The sequence below is a fragment of the Vombatus ursinus genome, unplaced genomic scaffold (assembly GCF_900497805.2).
Source record: "Vombatus ursinus unplaced genomic scaffold, bare-nosed wombat genome assembly UNPS02014817.1, whole genome shotgun sequence".
Taxonomy (NCBI): Eukaryota; Metazoa; Chordata; class Mammalia; order Diprotodontia; family Vombatidae; genus Vombatus; species Vombatus ursinus.
Genome location: NW_020954595.1, coordinates 792,024 through 813,753, shown reverse-complemented (window position 1 = coordinate 813,753; position 21,730 = coordinate 792,024). Strand labels below are relative to the sequence as shown.

At 44.4% G+C, this 21,730-nt stretch overlaps 1 protein-coding gene across 2 annotated transcripts in view; it reads right to left on the bottom strand.

The window, feature by feature from the left end:
• WDR48 (WD repeat domain 48) overlaps positions 1 to 21,730 on the bottom strand; it is a 53,049-nt gene that overhangs the window by 10,863 nt on the left and 20,456 nt on the right. The window contains exons 2-15 of one of the 2 annotated variants that reach the window (XM_027835815.1): positions 21,021 to 21,161; positions 19,477 to 19,555; positions 18,259 to 18,341; positions 18,001 to 18,130; positions 14,416 to 14,504; positions 14,036 to 14,137; positions 13,091 to 13,315; positions 11,461 to 11,535; positions 10,239 to 10,341; positions 8,314 to 8,411; positions 6,280 to 6,387; positions 5,753 to 5,849; positions 4,634 to 4,729; positions 588 to 668 (exon numbers count right to left, since the gene is read on the bottom strand). In XM_027835815.1, the coding sequence (XP_027691616.1) occupies positions 588 to 668; positions 4,634 to 4,729; positions 5,753 to 5,849; positions 6,280 to 6,387; positions 8,314 to 8,411; positions 10,239 to 10,341; positions 11,461 to 11,535; positions 13,091 to 13,315; positions 14,036 to 14,137; positions 14,416 to 14,504; positions 18,001 to 18,130; positions 18,259 to 18,341; positions 19,477 to 19,555; positions 21,021 to 21,161 (1,507 nt within the window). The remainder of the gene's footprint in view (positions 1 to 587; positions 669 to 4,633; positions 4,730 to 5,752; positions 5,850 to 6,279; positions 6,388 to 8,313; positions 8,412 to 10,238; positions 10,342 to 11,460; positions 11,536 to 13,090; positions 13,316 to 14,035; positions 14,138 to 14,415; positions 14,505 to 18,000; positions 18,131 to 18,258; positions 18,342 to 19,476; positions 19,556 to 21,020; positions 21,162 to 21,730) is intronic. The other variant, XM_027835816.1, reaches the window with a different exon arrangement.

Sequence of the window (21,730 nt, the reverse complement as noted above, 5' to 3'; positions counted from 1 at the left end):
TCCAGCTGATCAAGGTCCTTCCTAAAATATGGCATCCAGGACTGAAGCAAGTACTTCCAATGGGTCTGGTCAGAGTTCATTCCCTTTTATCACAACAGGCCTGTCACCTGCCCCCCTCTGGAGATTTCATGTCTATCAATGCAGTTTAAAACCAAATTGTTTCTTGAGTTGCCACGTCACCCTGGGGACTCAGAATGAGCTCGCAGCGTATGAGAACCCCCAGGTCTCCTTCACGTAAATGGCTACCCAGACCCTTGTTCGTATGCTGGCAGGGAGCCAGGAGACCCTTCGACTGTCTGCATGTTGACTAAAAGCAGGACAGCGGAAAAGGTCCTTGCTGATAGTATCATTGGCTCTTCTGTGGCAGGCTCTGACCATGAAGGAGGAACTAAGGCCAGCAGAAATCCACCCCCTCCTTCTGGACACATTATTTCTGCGAATGCAGCCCGAGGTTCTTTGGCTGCTCCATTAGACTTCTGATGAACACTGCCCTTGTGTAATCCACTAACCGCTGTGGTGTGGCCACGGGTGCCTCCCCCCTCCCCCCTTTTGTGTGAACCAGACATCTGGTCTGATTCGAGCCGTACCAGTCTCGCCTGGCCAGTCCTTTTTTTCACCTGGATCCTGTCCTCCAAATGTGTTAGCCCTTCTTGCCGGCTTTGGGTAATCTGTAAATTGGAGAAACATGCCATCTAGGCTTTCATTCAAGTCACTGATAATGTTGAACAGAATGGAAACAAGGATAAATCTTCCTAATAAAATCAAATGTTTAAACAACTAAAAATGAAAAGATGAAACTACTACCCAACAAATGAGGATTTACAGAATCTCAGGGCCAGAAAATGCCTCAGATAGCATTGGTGTGGGCAATGGAAAGGACAGCAGATTTAGAGTCAATAGACTAGGGTCCAAATCCAAGCTCCAACACTCACCATTTACTTTCTGTGTGACTTTCCCCCTTCTTCCTCCCTCTGGGCCTCACTTTATTGCTCTGGAGAATAAGGGGGTTGGATTGGCCAACCTCTAGGCTCTTGTACAGGTCTAGAACCACTGTGCAATCTTTACCTGAATCATAAATCCCCTCTACAATGTTCCTTCCCATGGTCACCCAGGTTTTGCTTGAGGACCTCCAGTAATGAAGAATTCACTGCTGATCAAGGGAACCAAGCTGTCATGCTCTTGGTAATGTCTAATTATTAGGAAGTCATTGCTTATATTGAGTTTAAACCTGTTTCTCTGGGTCTTCTACCCACAGGTCCTGGTCTTGACCTTTAGGGCCAAACAAAACCAATCTAATCTCGGTTCTCCACGACAGCCCATCCTTCCCACATTGAAGATCTCCATCAATACTCTGTACTCCTCATTTTTCAAGCCTTAATACTGTTAGGTTCTTCAGCTGGTCCCTTCATGGTCTGGGTCTGGATCCCTTCACATCCACACATCCTCCTCTTCCGGGCTTGGTTTCCAGAACGTGGCATTCGAGATGAAGGGTGTAGGACTGCAAGCTCTGGTTCTGGATATTCTGCCAAGTCACACATGGGTCTTCCTCATGTGTCCCTTGCTAACTCCTCCTGGCCTGCACTCTGAGGGTCTTCAGAGCTCTAGGGTCACCCCTTCTAGGATCTGAGGACCAGGAGCTCTGTCAACTCTGCTGGTAGCTGATGGGTGACTTTGGACATGTTCCTTCCCCTCTCTAGCTATCTCACCTCTAGATGGAGGTTGTGCTGTGTATGAGCTGGTTTCTAACTCTGTGTCTCAGTTTTCCATGTGTAAACTGGAACCATCCTATTTATAGTAAAGTGAAATTTTTCTTGGTAACTGTTGTGTCCTTGGGCAGTAAAGAGGTGAACTAAAGACAGGCTGGTTAAATATACTTTTCGCAATTTCTGTTCTTAAACTGTTCTGAAGTTAAAAGGGAGATAGATTCCCAGACAAATTCTGATGTTTTTAAATGGAAATGGATTGAACTTTATTGTTTTACAGACTGAAAAGAGAGTCAATTGAAAGGGCTTACTTTCAAGCTAAATGGTGGTTTTGCCCCAAAAATGGTTTTAAAGGGACTAAGATATACAGTAGAGTTCAGGAATGGTTTTGAAAGATACAAGTGCAAATGAGAATCCCAATTTCCAAATGTTTAGTACTTTTCTGTGGGCCCTGCCCTCTTGGTTATTTGTCTGGATGAAAAGTTACAAGTGTTCTCTTCTCCACTACCCTTGGGGCCACATCTTCTGTTCAAATATTAGAGTTCATTAAGGTCATATATAGATCCAGAGTAAGAAGGTATCTTAGAGGCTATATTTAGTTGAACCTTTTCATTTTACAGATGAGGAAACTGAGGCCCAAAAGGTTAAGTGACTTGCCCAGGGCCTCACAGGTATAACCAGGAGAGTATGTGGAAGTTCCTGACACTTTTCTTTGCAGCTAACTTTTGCCTTAGGGGGAGTTCTTGGTTGGGGTGACACAGAATCAAACCAAGGCAAGTTGGATCATGAAATCCTGAAGCTTTGAAAGGGACTTTAGAGGTTATCTATCTGGTACAACCTATTGATTTTTACACATGAAGAAAATGAGGTCATAAGTATCTATTACAAATTGTCCAAAGCTGTGCCGCCACTGGCCACATATTAGAAACTAAGCAGACATTCTTATTCCAATAGTTTCTGTAGTATATTGGCTTTGCTCTCATGCATCTAAGGCAGAAGAACATGAGATTCCACTGGCTTTGACCAACAATCTGCCCACCCCAAAAACTCGCCTTTGAGAGTAACTGAACTCCCAACATCCTCTCTCCCTAGAATACCCGTTAGAAAAGTGGGGCCATTGCCTGTCATGACACTGTCCTCCCAAGTGTGGAGTAAATATCAAAAGTCCCTAACTTCCCTCTAAGAACATCACTATGGAGAGCGATGGTGTCATGGGAATTTATCTGGGCTCTACAGAAGGAAGGGGAGAATACAACTGCTCAACCTAAAAAGACATCTGGAACGTGTCGTTCGTAAAGGACCATGGCTAACTTTAACAACCAAGTGAGAATGGACTTGGCCACTTTAGTGATGCCCCATTAAAGCAGTCCCTCTGAAAAAGCATATATGTGCACTTCAATAATATGTCAATATTCAAGACATCTGGGGAACTTTGTTAAAAACTGCTTTCAGAAGGCAGAGCCTACGCTCTTGAATGTCTTCTATGGGGACAAACTTTCATCCTTGGAGAAGAGGTTTGATTTTTTTGAAACAGCCCAGTTACATTACTCTAAGTCTTGGGAACATGGTGAGAGGACCAATATTTCGGTCAAAAGTGAGGTGCGATTATAAAGTGAGGAGACCAGTTTTCTTCTGGCTCATAAGCTGGACAGGAAGACAACATCCAAATGGCTTTCCAAAAACATTAGCTTCATACTTCATAAGCTATTTTATGTCTTTAGAAGCTCATTTTCGATTGGCCAAAATATTTAGATCATAAGGCAGAGACTGTCGGGTCTTCCATTTTTAAAAAACTGGCACAAAGGAAATATTTAACAAAACAGGTTTCAGCAAATGTTTTAAAACTGAAAAAGCAAAAAGCTTAGAAACCAAAGTCTTCATTCCTTGGACATACAGGCAATTTGATAAGTACCTGCCATGTATTGTCAAAACAGAAAAGTGAAAAACAAATACACTCTTCATATCACATGCCAAAGTTGCAGGGAATCTGTAGCTATGAAGATATGTCTGGGCTTAATGGAAAAACCAGTGGACTCCATGCTCTGGCCCCCATCACAAGTGGCTATGTGATCTCCTTGCTGCACAGCCAGCCTAGGTTTTCTCACTGAAGTCTCATGTACTCTGCTGGCACGACCTCAGAGAGCCACGGGGCACCTCTGGGCATGAGGCAGCTAAGCATGACACTCAAGAGATTCTCTGTATCACTGGGAGAAATCTTCAGAACAGTTATAACCTCTCTCTGTATCATTATGGCCATAACAACAACAGTAACTTACATTTACGTTGTGCTTTAGATGCATAACTACCCTAGCCATTATTTCCCCTGATTCTGCAATGCAGAAGTGACCCAGAAGCAGACCTAAGGTGCGTGGAAGAAGAAACTCTCTCATTTAATGTGAGCCTCTGGAAGGGGAATGAGCTGCCTGGGGAGGGCCCACGCCAAGAGAGGCTGTTTGGATGTTGGAGGGGGTTTCTGGTCAGGCCCAGATGGCCGTGGGGTCCTTTCCAACCTGGTGATTCCATGGCAACTGCATGAAGGTGTGATGAGGCTCAAAGGAGAATGTGACAAGGCTATTAATCCATAAAGCACAATGTAAATGGAAATTATTGGGGCATAACCAAGAGGTGAAAAGGGAGTAGAGGAATTGGGATAATTTTTCCGGGAGATATAGAAAACCTCCATGAAGTCCTGCTGCACCATTTGCTGGGGGTGCCCTTGGTTTTCAAAGGCTGGCCCAGCTCTAGCCAGAGCCCCATTGTTCCTGGATTGTCCTAGCTAATTTTGGAGGCTCTTCTCCTTAAGCCAAGTGACAGTAATTTAGGGAATCACTTATCACTAAGGTACAGAGAGCTGCGATCTGGTCTGTGGAGAGAGTACCCACACTGATGAAAATTCTGGCTCTTAGGAAATAAGTGCAGAAAACACTAACCATGGTTTATCTCATTTTCCTCTTCATCCATTGGATTAACATGGGTTCTGGGCCAATACTCTAGGAGAGCTTGCAGTAAAAGCCCTCCCAAGTTCACTGTAAAGAGAGTTCACATTATTCAAAAAACAAAAGAAGATAAGGATTATAAAACATAAATTATGTTCCCACCTATGTCACTGTGCAAATGCCAACAGAGCTGTGAGGCTGTTGATACAAGCCCTCCTCAGGGACCTCATTCATCCTGTGCTCCTGGAGGCAGCAGTGCCAGCCTCTGAAAGACCATGCCAGGGGAGGGACCCCCATGTGAGTCAGGCCCTGCCAGGTTGCAAATGTCTTGGAGACTGGGCCTGCTGTCCAAGGGCCACAGTAAGTAAAGAAAATGGAGAGCTTTATCATAAGCAGGCTAGTTGCTGGGGATTTCATTCTTAAACTGCAGTTATTTCAGTAAGAAACTTAAAATTTGAAGATATGCAGACAAAATTAACATTCTGAATAATCCTGAAAACTGTTTGATAATACAGGAAAAACTTATGTTACTAAAGCTTATATACTTGAATTGACTTTAGCCCATCATTATGAAAGTAACATGACTTTTGTCTGCTTTATCTTGGCCAAGAACGAGTTACTTTCAGCTGAACAGTAATGCTAAGTAGTGCTACTTTCATATACAGTCATTTAAAAGAAAATTAGCAACTGCTTCTTTTGAAGGGCTACTTCTGAATGAAATTGCCAAAAACCTCTCTCAGAAAAGCATTACAAGAGGCAGCTAGGTGGCGCAGTGCATAGAGCTCCGGCCTTGGAGTCAGGAGTACCTGAGTTCAAATCCAGCCTCAGACACTTAACACTTACTAGCTGTGTGACCCTGGGCAAGTCACTTAACCCCAACTGCCTCACCAACCCCGCCCCCCCCGCCCCCCCGCAAAAGAAAAGCATTACAAGACAACTTAAATTCTATACTCCTGTCCTTCCTGAATGAGGTCTCAGGCTTGGGAAGCCCCGGAAAAAGCAGAAGGAGCCCTTTATTGGAGCAGGGGTCCTCAGCCTTGCTCCATCACTAGGAGGATGGTTCTTAAAATTCCAGGGCAACCCATATAACAAAGAAAGTTAACAGCAACTCACATTTTGGATCTGACCCATCTGGGCTGCTAAAACCAGCATCTTTTGCTGAAACCCAAGCAGCAAAGCAGTCACTCTCATCCAGTGTAATTGTCAACATCTGTTAAGATAAGATCATCGGAAGGCATTTTTCTAACCTCGCTGTTTTTCCTTACGTGACAACCATGTATTTGGTTAAAAACAAATCAACTTTTAACCTGTTTTACATAATCTGATTAATCTACAATGTATTACTTACATTTGAAAGTTCTAACTTGTATGTTCATAGACTGTGTCATTGTTTATCTTTGGATCCCCAGTACCTAGGCAGTACCTTCCATGAATGTCTAGTGTATCAGACCATCCGTGTATCGGATGCTAAGCTTAGTGCACCATGTGGCTCGTAAGGACTGAAATAAACTCCCTTTAGACTCTTCAGTCCCCATCTCTCTGTCAGTAACAAAGCCCAACCGGCTCATCTATTTGAGAAAAATCACAACTGCCGCAGGATGTCCAGGCTGCCCAGCTTCCCACAATGTTTATAAACTTACCCCAGTTTTTAAATCAACTGAGAACCAATTTGGCACATACACCATTTTAAATCTTTTCTTAATTTCTTCTTCAAAATCCACTTTGCCAAGATCTTCAACTTTACATGCCTGCATTCCAAAAATTTTAAGAAAAGTAGAGCAATTACTGACTGGACTCAAGAACATCCAATTTTGAATATGCAGCCTGTGCTTTTACAAGATGTTTCTTTGGAGAAGAATGGAGTTTAAAATGCTTGCTAAAAAACAAAACAAACCATGGTAAATCATTCCAGTTTAAGGCATTCCTGTACAGTAACTAACCACTAGCCAAATTGTATCCCTTAAAACGTCTTTAAAAATGACCCTCCTCGGGGCAGCTAGGTGGCACAGTGGATAGAGCACCAGCCCTGGAGTCAGGAGGACCCAAATTCAAATTCAGTCTCAGATCTGACACTTGACACTTACTAGCTGAGTGACCTTGGGCAAGTCACTTAACCCCACTGCCTAGCAAAAATAAACAAACAAAAAATGACCCTCCTCTTTAATAAGCCTATAATATGTTGAACCCTGACATGGGCACAAAGTGATCTAGAGATTCCTTTGAGCAATCTCAATCAGAAACGTCCAAAACACATGGAAAAAGCCCAGGTCTCCACGTAGCAAGCTGTCACAAAGGCCAAGCACTCGGCTCCCACCCAGGTAAGTGCAGGACACAGGAGTCTCTCTTTGGGGGCTTCCTTGTTTTCACCTTTTACTTCTCACCATCATCTTCCTCTCCTCCTTTTTTTGCTGGTTCCTCTTCTCTGCCCTATTCTGTAAGTGTCCAAGGGTTTCTCAACTTCTCTACATCCTTTACTGTGCTCATCCCATCCACTGTACGTGGACTGGCTCCTAAAACCGATGCGTCTTTCCTCAGGTCTGGTCCATGTTTCCAGCTGCCTACCAGCCACGGCCACCCGCATGCAACACTGATATATTCTTTCTCCCAAACTTGCTCTTCCTCCTTCCTATTTCCATTAATGGAGTCACTCACCATTCTCTCACTCAACCAAGCTTGGAACCATAGCTCTTGACTCCTCCCTCCCTCCCTCTTTGTTCCCATATTCTACAGGTCCCTAAGGCCTAATGATTCCCTTGAATCCCCTACATCCAGCTCCGACCCCACTAGCTTACTCTCTGGTTATGAAGTCTCCAAGTTCCATGCCCTACCCCCCAACTTCCATCAAATCTGCGACTATCACCAATTTAATCATTTTGAAGCACTGTGTAATCTCTCCTTGATCAATAACCTTTCCTGAACTCCTTGACAGCTACAGAATGAAATCCAAACTTCTTATCCTGACATCTGTGGCCTCCATAGCCTGATCCTAATTGATCTTTCCAGTCAAACTGGCCCAAGCCTCCTTCCTCAGAAAGGCCTTACCCTTCCCCATTTCCCCACTTGTGATCTTCGTCTCCAATGCCCCTTCTTCTCTCACTTGCCTTTCCCAATCCAAAACCATCTTCTCTCTTCCTCCCACTAGCCCAAAGTGACATCTTTCTCCTAACCTCTGGCAGCACCCTGTCACACAGTAACATGTCTTGTCTTCCCAACTCTGGAGCTATATACTTTCCGAGGGGAAGGACCAAGTCACTTTATGATGCTGTAGTCCCTCCCCTGGACGAACATAAGAGTCCTCCTCAGAACACAAGCTACGCTAAGGAGGGACAGCTAACCGGAGGGAGGGGACAGGAAAATGACAAAAATTGGGAAATTCTTCTCCATGGTTTCTAGTTTTTCAGGACAGTGATGAGGGGCCATTCAGTGCTGGGGCAAACACCTCACTAGCCCCCGAGAGTAACACAACATTGAGGAGTGTAACTTTCAGTTACGTAAGAAATTTGCTCATGAGCAATGCTGCACCCTCACTCCCTAACAATGCCAGAGAAAATAATCCTGTGAGTACAATTAAATCACATACAGACATCATCTGGAACAACTGACTTAATTTTTTGTAATGAGGAGGACAAGCAGACCAGAACCAGCGTCTAATAGCTAATGTAGATCACACTCACCTTTAGTACATCCCAATATGCCACATTGTTGTTGGTGTCTTTGGTTAATAGATGCCTCTTATCATTAAGAATGTGGCACTGAATAATACTGGCACCTCCTAAGCAGGAAAAGAACAGAATTTGTTATCAAGGCCTTGGTGGCGTTGGCCTAAAGCCAATTACAGAAAAGTTGGCACATGCAGCATCCAAAGAACTCAAAGCAAAGCAGGCTTGGGGGCAGCCCCTTCAAAGGCAACTTCAAGCCCCCCAATTCCATTCCTATAGAAAAAGATTTTTTTAGGTCACCCCTGAAATTTCACATTGGGGTTAAGATGTCCTGGTGTGGACCCGTTTTTCCTTGAAGCACACTGGTAACTCAGCAGCAGTGGATGGCTGCAGAGGGCCTCCTGGGTGTTAACATGAAGGAGTTAAGTGAATTGTGGGTTTTCAACATTCAGGTGTATTTCAGAGGCAGGACTCCAGCTCAGGTCTGATACACTCAAGGCTGACCCTCTGTCTGCTGCATCACTCAGAAATGGTTTCATTTTGGCCTATGTCCAGGAATGGTTATTTGACCCATAGCCTTGTATTTCAAATTATAAATAATTTGGAGTTTGTGGCTTTATGTACAAACAATGAGAAATCCTATTTTGTTTCCTCTGTTAAAAGCTGTTGTTCAGCCATTCAAGTTGTATTCAACTTTTGGTGACCCCATTTGGAGTTTTCTTGGCAGACATACTGGAGTGGTTTGCCATTTCCTTCTCCAGTGGAATAGTAAGGCAAACAGAGGTTAAGTAATTTGCCTGTGGTCACATGACTAGTGAGTGTCTGAGGCCACATTTGAACTCAGGTCTTCCTGACTACAGGCCTAGTGTTCTATCCACTGAGCCATCTAGCTGCCTAAGTTTAAAATAGAAAACCTTAAGAGAAAAAAAAGTGTGTGGAATGCTTTAGTCAGAAACGATGCCTTAAACTTATCAGCAGACAGATCGAGAGAAAGAAACCTTGTAACTCTCCTAGGCTGCTCAAGAAATATTGACTAGAGCACTAGACAGTAGCCTCTTCTGGAGGCCGGACCAGGCCTATCTAGATCATCACCTCCTCTAGCACCTAAGATAGCTCTGACGACAGGAGGCTATAATACAAGAAACAAAAAGCCCTCTGATGGAAAAAAGAACAGCCCAGGGTGTCCAAAAAGAACTTTTGCTCATTGAAAAATATAAAGTGTCGATAGGGTAGGAGCTCCTTTCAACTGGGTGATGGGTACTGTGGCTATCATCCGTCAGAAATGCTAAAGATGACTGCTGATACATGGTCCTTGTGTAGAACACAGACCAACTGTTCTCACTGGGGGATAGACCAAGGTCTTCAAACACGGGCTGGAAGCCCACTTACCTAGAGGGGATTCCTACATGGGTCTGACTTGAATGAGATGGCCTCTGAGGGCCCTTTCAACTCTGTCTTCTGGGATCGTTCCCCAAGCAGCAGTGGCCTTCACTGGACTGTTCTCACACTCTTTCGTGTTTGTATAGCTATTTGGGACTTGGGAATCAAAGCACCAATGGAGGTGGAAGTCACTCAGACACCATTCCCAAGTCTTGACCACACCAGCTACAGAGAGGTGGACTTGTTTAAGTCCAGGACTCAATCTCACCTGTCTTGGCTTGGGCCAAATGTCAATGTTCCATCTCTGAACATCCTTGAGAGTGATATATAACATAGAGTGTGACTATTTTAAGAGCGCAAATACATGAAGTCAAAGACTATGGCTAAACAAACTCCAGTTTTTGACACCAAATAGCATTTTCTTAGAGGTTTCCCTTATATAAAAGACAAAGCATCTCATTTACCTTTCACTGAATTGGAATTTCTGCTAAGGAAAGGCTGGGTTACTCTTTGAAACAAAACCTTCATAATTACTTTAATGGTCCAATCTCCTTCTTTACCTTTAATAACTTGATCAGGCTGTGTACAAAGGGGTGCTATAGGATTGTTACAGTCATTGTCGTAATCTCCAGAAGCTCTAAAATTATGAATTCCCTTCAAAGTCTAAAAGAGTAAACAAAAATGAGATTACTTGATCATTTTACAAGACTGCTGGAAACGTGAGCATAATAATCCCCAATCCCTGGATCTTGGACAAGCTGTTGGTTTCTTGTGGTGATAAAAACCAAGAGGAAACACAGTCACAACCACAATTCTGAGTACCACACCCTGAAAATACAAAAGCACAAGGGAAAAAAACTAACAGAGAGATGGCGGCCTGATGGCACCATTGTACAATTTTAGAACTGTGTTACAGGCAATCTTCATCAGGAGAAAAAGGACAAAAATGAGGATGACTCTTCCACAGCCAGAATCTTTGACTTCATTATTGGACAGTTTAAAAGTTGCTGGGGCAGGCCTATTTTCCCAGCAGTGTTTTACCTCCCAGACCATTTTCCCTCTTTAAGGAACAGGGCAGCCAAGGCTTTTGCCTTCATTATCCATATTTCTCTCTAAGAGTATGACTCACATCCTTCCTGGTGGCAAGGAGGTGACCCTTTATCCAGGTAGTGCCAGTCCCTGGCCAGCTGGAAAGGCCTCAGGAGGCCTTTGTTTGGGGACCTGATGCTGCCACCCAAGGACCAGGCTAGTTACGCTTAAAAAGGCCCTCTTGGCTGGCCGCCAGAGTCAGCTACCAAACAGGGATGGCCCACAGCTTTTATTGACAGAGGCAGGACCTACAGTGGGTGAAGTTTCCACCCTATGAAGTAATGAAGCCCAAGTGTCCATGTTAAAACACTTCAGTCACAAGAAGATCGAAACTGTATTAAGTAAGAGTGCAAACATAATGAATGCAACAGAGCTTTTCGGTTCTGTTCTAGGTCAATCACGCTGCTCCTCAGGCTCACACAGAAAAAGAAAAAGCAACTGTCTGAATTTGGTCCACTCCACGTTGGGTTTAGAAAGACGAAGAGCCTTCCGAGTCTGCTGCTCAGGCAAGGACCAGCACACCTCCTGGGTTCAGAACGGAGCTTCCCTTCTACAAAGGCCACGGCTCTCACAATTCCTGCCTTCAACCCCAGCACGTGGTGCTTCTCAGAGCCACCTTTGGGGCACACGAGCAGACATGAACAAACGGCAGTATGTGCTTACATAGCTTAGCAACCAGAACAAAAAACTCACCCATTTATTCACTGAAGACTTTGTTGTTGCGACCCAAATTGCAGGTGGAGGATCAGCTGACCTATCAAGCTCCATCTGGAAGACACAAATCCCGAACGTGAGGACGGCTGGCCAGCCACATGTTCTCCAAAGCCCTTGGGGAGCTGGGACTTTCAAAGTTCAGATACCTTGGTCCCCCACCCCGATCCTTCTTCCCTTTATGGGGTACCATAGATGTGCTTCTTCATATGCAGCCATGGTAATATTATGCCATGAATGCCAAGCAAGACCAAGTTTCTAGATGTTTTTAAGCAGGCTGCCAACTGGGATGCCCACTGGAAGCTTCCCGGATATGGTGGGTCCCACTGACCGGGATTCTTCAGGAAAATGGGAAAGTGGCCAATTCAGTGAAAAGGAAGCCCATGGAAAGCCTTCTTTGAGGAGAGGTGCCTTAAATGTTGTTTTAAGCCCCTCTGGTGAAGGGTGGGTGCAGAGCCTAGGAGGAGGAGGCACTTTTGCTCAAGCACTTTCTCCCAGAACAGTAAATGTGGGGCAGCCTCAGGGGCCTTCACTCCTTTGAAGAGATTGGGGTTTATCTGTGACCTCTGAGATTTCACTGTAGACTCCAGACAAAGGCCAGCACAGATGGCTGAGGAGTCTGAGGGCTTCCATTTTTTCATCCAGAGCAGGGGTTCTTAACCTTTAGTATATCATGGACCTCTTGGGCAACCTGGAGAAGCCCTATGGACCCTTTCTCCCAGACTAGTATTTATTTTTTATTTTTAATTAATAATTTATTTTTTGTTTTCAACATTCACTTCCACAAGATTTTGAGTTCCAAATTTTCACCCCATCTCGCCCCTCCCCCTTCCCCAAGATGACATGCATTCTGAAGACCCCTTCCCCTAGTCTGCCTTCCCTTCTATCTCTCCCCCTCTTCTCTTATCCCCTTCCCCTTCTATTTTCCTGTAGGGCAGGATAGATTTCTGTACCCCGTTTCCTGTATTTCTTATTTCCCAGTTGCATGTGAAAACATTTTTTTTTAAACATGTGTTTTTAAAACTTTGGGTTCCAAATTTTTCCCTTCCTCCCTCTCCACCCTCATTGAAAAGGCAAGCAACTCAATATAGGCAGTTATGCAGAACATTTCCATAGCAGACATGCTGTGAAAAACTAACTCTATTTCCCGTAATCCTATCCCGCCCACCCATTTATTCTATTCTTTCTTTTGATCCTGTCCCTCCTCGGAAGTATTTGCTTCTGATTACCCCCTTTCCCAATCTGCCCTCCTCTCTATCATCCCCCTACTCTTTTGTCCCCTTCCCCTCCCTATTATCCTGTAGGATAAGACAGATTTTCATCCCCAATTGAGTCCAGACCAGTATTTAAATGCATAAAATAAAATACAATACATAGGATTACAAAAGAAACCCATTTTACTTACATACAACGATCAGGATATTTGTAAAAACAAGTTCACAGGTCCTAGCTAAGAACCCAAGACCAAAGAGAATTCCTGCCCTGTTTTGTGTCTCTACAGAGAGTTTCTTCTTCCCAACCAGCACCCAATCCCACTAGGATTCCGTTTTAAAGAGCTACTGCTTGTACAACCATCATCGCTATCACATTTTCACACAGAATGTCCTCTTACCTTGAGAACAGGGGCTTTCTCTTCACAAATCAAGACCCGTATATCGGGATTTCTCAAATCCGTACAGTAAATCTTTCGGTCTCTTCCTCCAGAATACACATGAGTAAAGGCTTCATTGACCTGTAAAGCCCACACTCCCTCATCATGTACTCGATAGGTTGCTATACATCTCTGTTGTCCAAGGGACCAGAGGCGGATAGTTCCATCAGAACTGCCAGAAAGGCACTAGATAAAACAGCACAACAAAGACTAGGTCAGGAGATGGCCCACTCCTCCCCATCCCCCATGAACCTTGAGAAAGGAGGGGATCACTAAGGTCTCTGTGTCCACCTCTAAAGCCCGTATTTGTGATCCTAAAGCTATTTAGAACGACACAGTTCAGATGAGACGCTGCAAAAGCCATCAGTCTTACTTTGTTTTCATTTTTAAAATGCTGAACAAATCAAATAAAGAAATAAAAACGTGGGGATTTGGTATGTGAATTGAGATTAAGTTTTTAAAATAGTCTAGAGTTGACTATATGTATTCATTTTGTTAAAAAAAAAACTACCATATCAGGGGGAAAATTTGAGATGAAATGTCTTTGGGACACCCCGAAGATTATCTTTAAAACTATTTTAACAGTCATGAAAAAGTTAACATTAATAATAATTTTGTTGTTCAGACATTTCAGTCACGTTCGACTCTTCATGACCCCATTTGGGATGTTCTTGGCAAAAATAGAGGAATAGTTTGCCATTTCCTTCTCCAGCTCATTCTGCAGATGAAGAATTGAGGCAAACAGGGTTAAGTGACTTGCCCAAGGTCACTCAGCTAGCAAGTGTCTGAGGCCAGATTTGAACTCATGAAGAGAAGTCTTCCTGACTCCAGCCCAACACCCAAGGTGCTCTGGCGCCACCTAGCGGCCCTTGAATAGTATGCGGATGAGCAAATTCGTCTGAGTACCTGAGTCCCATCTCTGTTGAGCAGCAAAGCTTTCACGTTGTCCGTGTGCCCTTTAAGTTTCATGAGCTTGGCACACGTTCTTGGATCCCAAACCCTCAAAACCTGTGAAATGCAAACAGAAAAGAAGGACACAAATGTAAACTGCACAAGACACCACATTTAAGACACAAAAAGCACAATCACAACCACATCACGAAAGCCTTTTAATGACCCATGTAACACACAGATGTACATATGTGCACACGCGCGCACACACACACAGACACACCGCCCCCCACACCCACCCACCCACTATGGAAGTGCAATCAGCCGGGTTCTTCTCTTGGTTCCCAACCACTCAGTCCCTTGACATAGATAATAAACCTGAGCGTCCCACTGACCTTCTCCGTGGACCCGGATACAATGATTGTTCCCAGCTGATTCATTGCAAGGCTATAAATGGAATCTTTGTTCCCACTCAGAGAAGAAGCTATTGGGGGACAGGGGGAGGAAGGGGGAAAACAGAACTAAATGTTACCAGTCACCAGGAGTTAGCCAAAACTCTAACTGTAAAGGGCAGTTCAATTTAGAAACCAATTACAATGTCATTTTTATAACTGGCTTTTAGGGAGAAACAAAAAGATCTAAAGAAAGATTCATTTTAATAAGCATCTTACCAGTTTCACTAAAAATTAATATTGTTAGAAAAACGTTCTTTTTAAAAACCTCAAAACATGACCAGTTGAAAATAATTCACTTGATCAAAAACCTATTTGCTGAGTCCGTGCCCGAAGCACAGCAGCCCTGCCTCATCAGAAATGGTTTGCTGCAGCTGGTTCTGTTTCCAGCAGACTAGTGACCCAAGTGAGAAACGCATTTGCCCCACACAGGCGCCAAGTTCAAGAAAATAATCAGTGAGACCAAAAACGGGAAGGCACAGCCTCAGGCCCTCCCCCTCTTCTTAGACAAAGTTGAATTTAAAGTACTACAAAGAGGAACAGTTTTTGAACCAATCCCAAAACTTGTCCTGTCTACTTCCCAAGTCATCCCATGTATTAATAAAACAAAGTCTTTACTGCCAATGGAAGTGGAAGGGTTTGATGAGAACCTCGTATCAGCTTGCTCAGGACTGGCCTATTGAGAGGTTCGTCACCAGGCTGGATGCACAGAGATGGTTTTGGGGCTGTGGCAACTTTCAAAGATTCTCTGGAGCACGGAGAGATTAGTCTATGCTGGCAGAGAAAGGCCTCCCCTGGAGGTAATCCCAGGGTCTTTCAGGATGGAGATAAGAAAAAGAGAAGCTCCCTGTGCCAGGTCACAGGCCTACGGAAGACCTAGAAAGATGCTGGCTCTGTCCTGGGGAACTTTAATAAGACATATGCACCATCACTAAAATGTGGAGGAGAGGAATTCCAGCTGGAGGCCAAGGGACCAAGCTGGAGAATGGGCATGGTGAACTGAATGAGGAAGTCTGCAGAAGAAGCTGTGGAGGGGGGCCTGCCAGAATGGGGCAATACCCTTGATTTGGGGGGCACTGCAGATGCACTGAGTACAAGGGTGATGTAGGAAGAACTGGGATTGCATTGACATCAGCACCAAAGGTATAGGTCGTGACCAGCTCTGGCCTACAGGAGCTGATGCTCTCAACGGGTCCAGCTCTATACCGAGGCAAGCAGTCAAGTTGGCACTGGGCTAAGTGCTTAGAGATGCAAAAAGAAACAAAAGACAATCCGTGCACTCGAGAAGCTCACAATCTACTGGGGAAGACAGCAAAGATGGAAAAACAAGCCACATACAGGATAAATAGGAGGCAATTAACAGAGGGAAGGCACTTGAGGTAAGAGGGGTTGAGGAAGGCTTCCTGTAGAAGATGAATTTTAGTTGGGAGCTCAGCAGTCTGAGCAGAGAAGGGAGAGCGTTTCAGGCTTGGGGAACAGTCAGAGAGAATGCTTGAGACATGGAGTGTGTTCTCTGTGGAACACTGGACCACAAAGGACTGGGTAGGGAGTACTGTGGACGAAGTCTGGTTCTGAATGAAAGGATCAAGCTAACCTGGCATCCTGCAATGACTCTGAAATGTGCTTCATGGGGCAAATCCAAACTGAACTCCTCAAGTCTCAACATTCAGAATGCTCCACCTCCCCCCTCCCCATCACTCCCATCTGGAGAAGGAACAAAGCAGCATCAGGCTTGAGTGTCCAAAGTGCTTGGACCAGTCCAGACTCCCTGAGCATTCCCTGGGTTGGCCTCCTGGATGACCACATTCGCTCTCTGATGGTCTTCCAAAGTTTATGCCCTAATGGGACGAGAGGGAAGGCTGGGGACCTACAGATGAAAAAGGGGAGTCTCATGACAACTGTGAACGTGCATGGCCATAGGCTGGAAATGCACTGAGTGACCAGTAATGATGTTTTTCGGCCTGCAGGAGCTCAATCTAAAAGAACGACACTTTCTTGAGGAAAGAGCAGTAGCTTCTGCAGCAGCGGCACAAGACAGAGGCAGAGGAGGCCAAGTGAAGGACCTGGTTCAAAGCAGGAGCTGCAGACGCTAAAATCTAAGCAGCAATGAGGCACAACTCTGAGGAGGAAGAACTAAGCCAGACCTTGCTCTTCACTGCAGTGTGAGTCATTCTGGGGCAGAGGAAGGCGCGACCTTCGAGCCACCAGGAGGGTCCCCACTGTTCGGTGTGCTCTCCACCCAAAAGTCATTCTCTGTGCCCCCTGACTATTTTCTGCCACTGTAACCATTATCGCAAAGACACAAAGGGCCTCATCACACTAAAAGTCACTTTGTACTCTGTCTGTTTCATGAGTTACATGGCCCAAGAACTGATCCCTTTCCTTAGTCAGTCAGGCTGGCTCTCCGACAAGACGGTCTTTGGTCTTTGCCCAGGTCTGTACTCAAAGACCTTTCGGCTCAGGAGAACTCATCAAAGCCGGCACCTTGCTTAGGTGCCCTTCAAGAACACGGGGTCACCTCCATGCTGTGATGAGGCATCAAGATAGAATATCTGTAAAAGTTTCCCATAACAATCTTTCAAGTACTTGGAGACACTGGTTACACTAAACCCTTAAGTCTACTCGTCTTCTGGCCAAATGGAGTCAATTTTATTTTAGGTAAGGGGCTCCCAAACTTTCCCAGTTCAAGGCACTCTTTGTGTCGTAGTAATTTTTCATGCACTCCCTATGAAGTATCAGGTATTAAGCAGTTAGGCAAAAAATTTAAACTATCCTGGGGCGCTCTCTGCATTCACCGTGGTGCCTCAACACATAGTTTGGAACCATGGCCTTCTGCCATCATTTCAGTTGACCTACTCTGCACACAATTCAGTTGTCAAAAGAATCACAGAATAGAAACCACATGTCTAAAAACTAAAGGGATTAGAATCTTTTCCAAGGTAACAAAATGAATTAGAAATCCTATTTTGAATTTCTAATCTATTTCTCACGTGAATAAGGGGCTGATGTAAGGACTTGATGTATGTAATAAAAGCCCCAACAAGTAACTGTATTTTAAGCTTCTAGCATGCAGAGGCTACCTACCTATAGGATCTGTGAAATTAGGTACTGGATTAGTGCTTCAGAGAGATGATGAGGGTAACCCATCATGAACTAGAAGGATTCCTAACTTTAAAAGGCTGCTTTGCACCTACCATAGGATTCATACACCCCACAGAACCTTTCCCTCTATCCCATAAGTATTTCCCACCTTGCCATTTGGCTAAGGGTTCTTAGCCACATATGCAACAATTTCTTCCAATCCCCAAAGTGGTCTATTTCCCATTTTCCTGATCCGCTATTATCACCATCAACAATCACTCATGTAACACTTCCTACATGAGAGGCACTACAGGGCTACAAAGAGGCATTAGATATGGTCTTGATTTCAATGCTCCCAGGCCAGCTGGAGTGTCAAGACTGGCGCTCTCGGGAAAAAGCACTGCAAGCCCGTCTGCAGGTGGACAAAGGCTTTCCCCAGTGCATTACTTGTAACAGTGTTGTTCGAGGCAGTCAGCGCTGTGAGAGTATTGACGTCCCAGAGGAAGATCTGTCTGTCCAGCCCAGCAGAAGCCACCAGTTCCTTTTCCTTGGCATAGGCTAAGGCCTTCACATAATCCTGCAGCAGAACAGAGAAGCCAATAAAAACGACGGGCAATAGTGAAAAGCACACGTGGCAATATGCCTACAGCTGCTTCTTACAGTCCAGACCAAAGACATGAGGAGAGCCCCCTGGAGGAGCTTTACCTTATGTGTCCTCAATGTTGACATGCAAAATCCCTTATGGGCATTCCACACTTTCACTGTTGTATCAGAGGAAGCGGATATTACTAGAAGAGGCAAAAAAACGGAAATGGGCAAAATATATTAGCAAGGCCTACACATGAAACTTATAACTATTCTGATCTTCTTTCAATAACACACTAAGAATAATGTAATGATATTCTAAAATGTCCATTAACACCAGCAAAATAAAAGGAAGGCTCTGAATCTCACGAGATGACATTTCATAGCATCAGTTACGTCTAAAAAATCGACTGCACGATTACAGGAGGAGGCAGGTAGGGCCAAGCACCAGCAGTTCATGTGAAAAAGACCAAAAGGTTTCAGGTGCCTGCAAGGCCAGTGTCACCAACAGTAGGACCTTGTCAGCCAAAAAGGCACTCTTAGGTTTCATGACTAGAAATAGAATTTTCAGAACAGGGAGATGATGGTTTCAAGTGCCTCAATGCTCAACCAGGATGCAGCAGAGAAAGTATGATGTCAAATTCTATGTGCTATATTTTGGGAGGGATTATGGAACACATCCAAGAGGGTGACCAGGATGGGGAGGGGTCTCAAATGATGCCACATTAAGGTTCATTTGCAAGAACTGGGGATGCTGAACTGTCGAAGAGAAGACAACAGGTGTCGAGGATAATACAACAGGTGTCTCTAAGTATCTTAAGGGGCTGCTACACAGCAGAGGGATTAGACCCATTCTGCATGGTTACCTCAGGGGACACATTTCAGCTCAATATAAGAAAGAATTTCCTAATCATCAGAACTGTCCAAACATGGAATGGGTGGTCTCATGATGCAATGAACTCCCTGTTGTTGGAGGTATTCGAGCAGAAGCCTGATGACCACTGGTGATTTGCACTTTTGAAAAGGGGTTGGATGAAGTGACCTTTAAGGTCCTTCCCAACTCTGAGATTCTATGATTTTTTTGGGGAAAGTTTTCACATAATAAAATTACTTCCCTGTCTCAGAAGACGCCCTGCAAAAATAACTGTTCTGCATGCAACAAATCTGCTACAACAAAACTCCAAACAAGCAACAAAATATCTTGATGAAATCAAAGCAAAAATGAATATAGAACTGTATCTTAATAATTTAAACTAGAATGCATAATAATATTTATAGGAGGAGCTGTAACAATTAACTGACACTTTGTAATTCCCCCTGCCATCAAGAAATACTTACATGTTTTCCCATTACAACAAAGTACAATATCGTTTACCCAATCGGTGTGGTGCTCCATGGATGCTATGTAGGGATCTTGCTGAAACGCAAACAAAAAAGAAATACGTCTTCAAACGACGTGTCCAGAGGAAACATTAAACAAGACCAGACTTTAACAAAAAAACTGGATTTGGATGAAAAGGACCAGATTAGGGAATTTGCGAGGCAGTTCTGTCCATACCTGCAACATATTTAACCTCTCCTAGAAGACCCAGTGTAGGGGAAGTATATGCACTTCACTAAAGGTATCATTCCCCCATGACTATGCTCTGAGTCTGGCCATCCAACTAATTTCTTTTAAAAAATGTTCCTTAAAAATTTATCATATATTGATTTTAAAATTTAAAAAATTTTTTTTGAGTTCAAATTCTCTCCCTCCCTCCAATCCCTCCCCATCCACTGAGAAGGCAAGCAATATATCAATTATACATATGAAGTATTATAAAACATATTTCTATATTAGCTGGGCTGCAAAAAAAAAAAGCAAGAAAAAAAGAAAGTGGAAACACTTGTACTACAATCTGTACTCAGAGTTAATCAGATCTCTCTCTGTGGATGGGCACCATTTTTCATCATGGGTCCTCTGGAATGGTCTTAGATCAGTCTTGATCAGAGCAGCTGAGTCTAGGGTGTATGGGGTATTAAGAGAGGACTAGCCTCTCTGGCGCCCACCTGATTCACCCAAGTCTCACACGCAGCGGTCATGCCCCAGTAAACAATCCAGCAGATGGGCTAAACCAGATTAAGGGTAACCGACAGGTTTCATCATCTGTTCAACAGTTATTTATTAAGAAATCTATGAAGTGGACCACGCTATGGGAGTGTCCAGGGTGAAGGAGATGCAGTCCCTGCCCCCTAGGAATAACCTTGTGACTGTAGACAATATTTCTGTGCATGAAAGACCTGTAGAACAACTTAAGGGTTAAATCACACAGTACAGGAACTGAAAGAGTAACTAAGAACGAAGGCTCAGCAGAAGAGATGGGACCGGGCAGAGGCTTTGAAGGGCAGGTAAAACATCCAACGAGGGAAAAGGCATGAGGGGCAGAGCGAGCAGATGCTCTCTGGGCAGGAAGGGTGGACACTGGCCTGAACAGGAATGGACAGGAGGCGTGGCCAACTCTTGGGCAAAGCAGCAAGCTTTGTGGCTTGGCTTATCCCTGCTTGTGCTTGTCTTGATTTTTTGTCTTCTCTGTTGATTCATGTTAAGCCACAGTCCAGTAACACTGGAAAGGGAAGAACCTTCTAAGAGCCTTGTGTTGACAAGAACCCAGTGTGGGAGGATTCACGCCACCAGACTCATCTCTTTAATAAAGACAGTCTGTGCTGTTCTAGCTAGCTCCCCAACCCCCAATTTCTAGGGTCAGAGCAGCCCTGCGTCAATCCCTTAGTAGCCAAAGAGAGTAAACAGATGACGCTCAGACACGAGACAAACCGAGGCCACGTGAAATGCCCAGAAGCTGTCCTGAGGTGAGGTGGCTAAGCTTCTACGGGCCTGGCCTTACCTTGTGCTGGCTGACGCTCCATATTCTAATGATGGAGTCTCTCCCAGCAGTGAAGAGTCGGTTTAGCGCTGAATCCAACTGAAGAGCGTTGACCCCATTCCGGTTACATTTCTCTACCTCATCTCTAATAACGTAAGACACCTGAAAGAGAGCCAACAGCCGGTCTTCAGGCAGTCCGGAAATACACGGGGAAACGAACACAGTCTACCAGGACCCACCTGACATACTGAAGCCAGCACGTGCTAACGACGTAAGTCTTGCTTTTAATGCACAAGACAAATTTCAATTTGGCTTTTATCCAATAAAGCTGACATGATGAGGTAAAGGACAGAATCCCTTTAAGGAGGTTTTTCGGGAGGGAACGTACACAGCTAGATGGTGTTTATAAAGAGCTCCACAGAGTTTGTATGGTGTGACTAATATCAATTTCTAGGCTTTCTACTTGTTTCTTCATTGCAGAATGGGGATTAAAAATAACACCCACTCTACAGAGTTGTTGCGAGGCTGCAACAAGCACACACGTGCCACATGCTCCACCAAGTCCAAAGCTGGGGCTGTTCCTGAGCACAACCTGCCAGGTTTTCTTTTCATTATTGATCTCAAAGATGCCAATGCCCACATGTGGCTGCCCTCCGAAATAAAAGGATATTCACATTTTCATTGCTTAGAAACACAACTGAAAGAGAAGGTCCAATCATGAAGCCCAACAG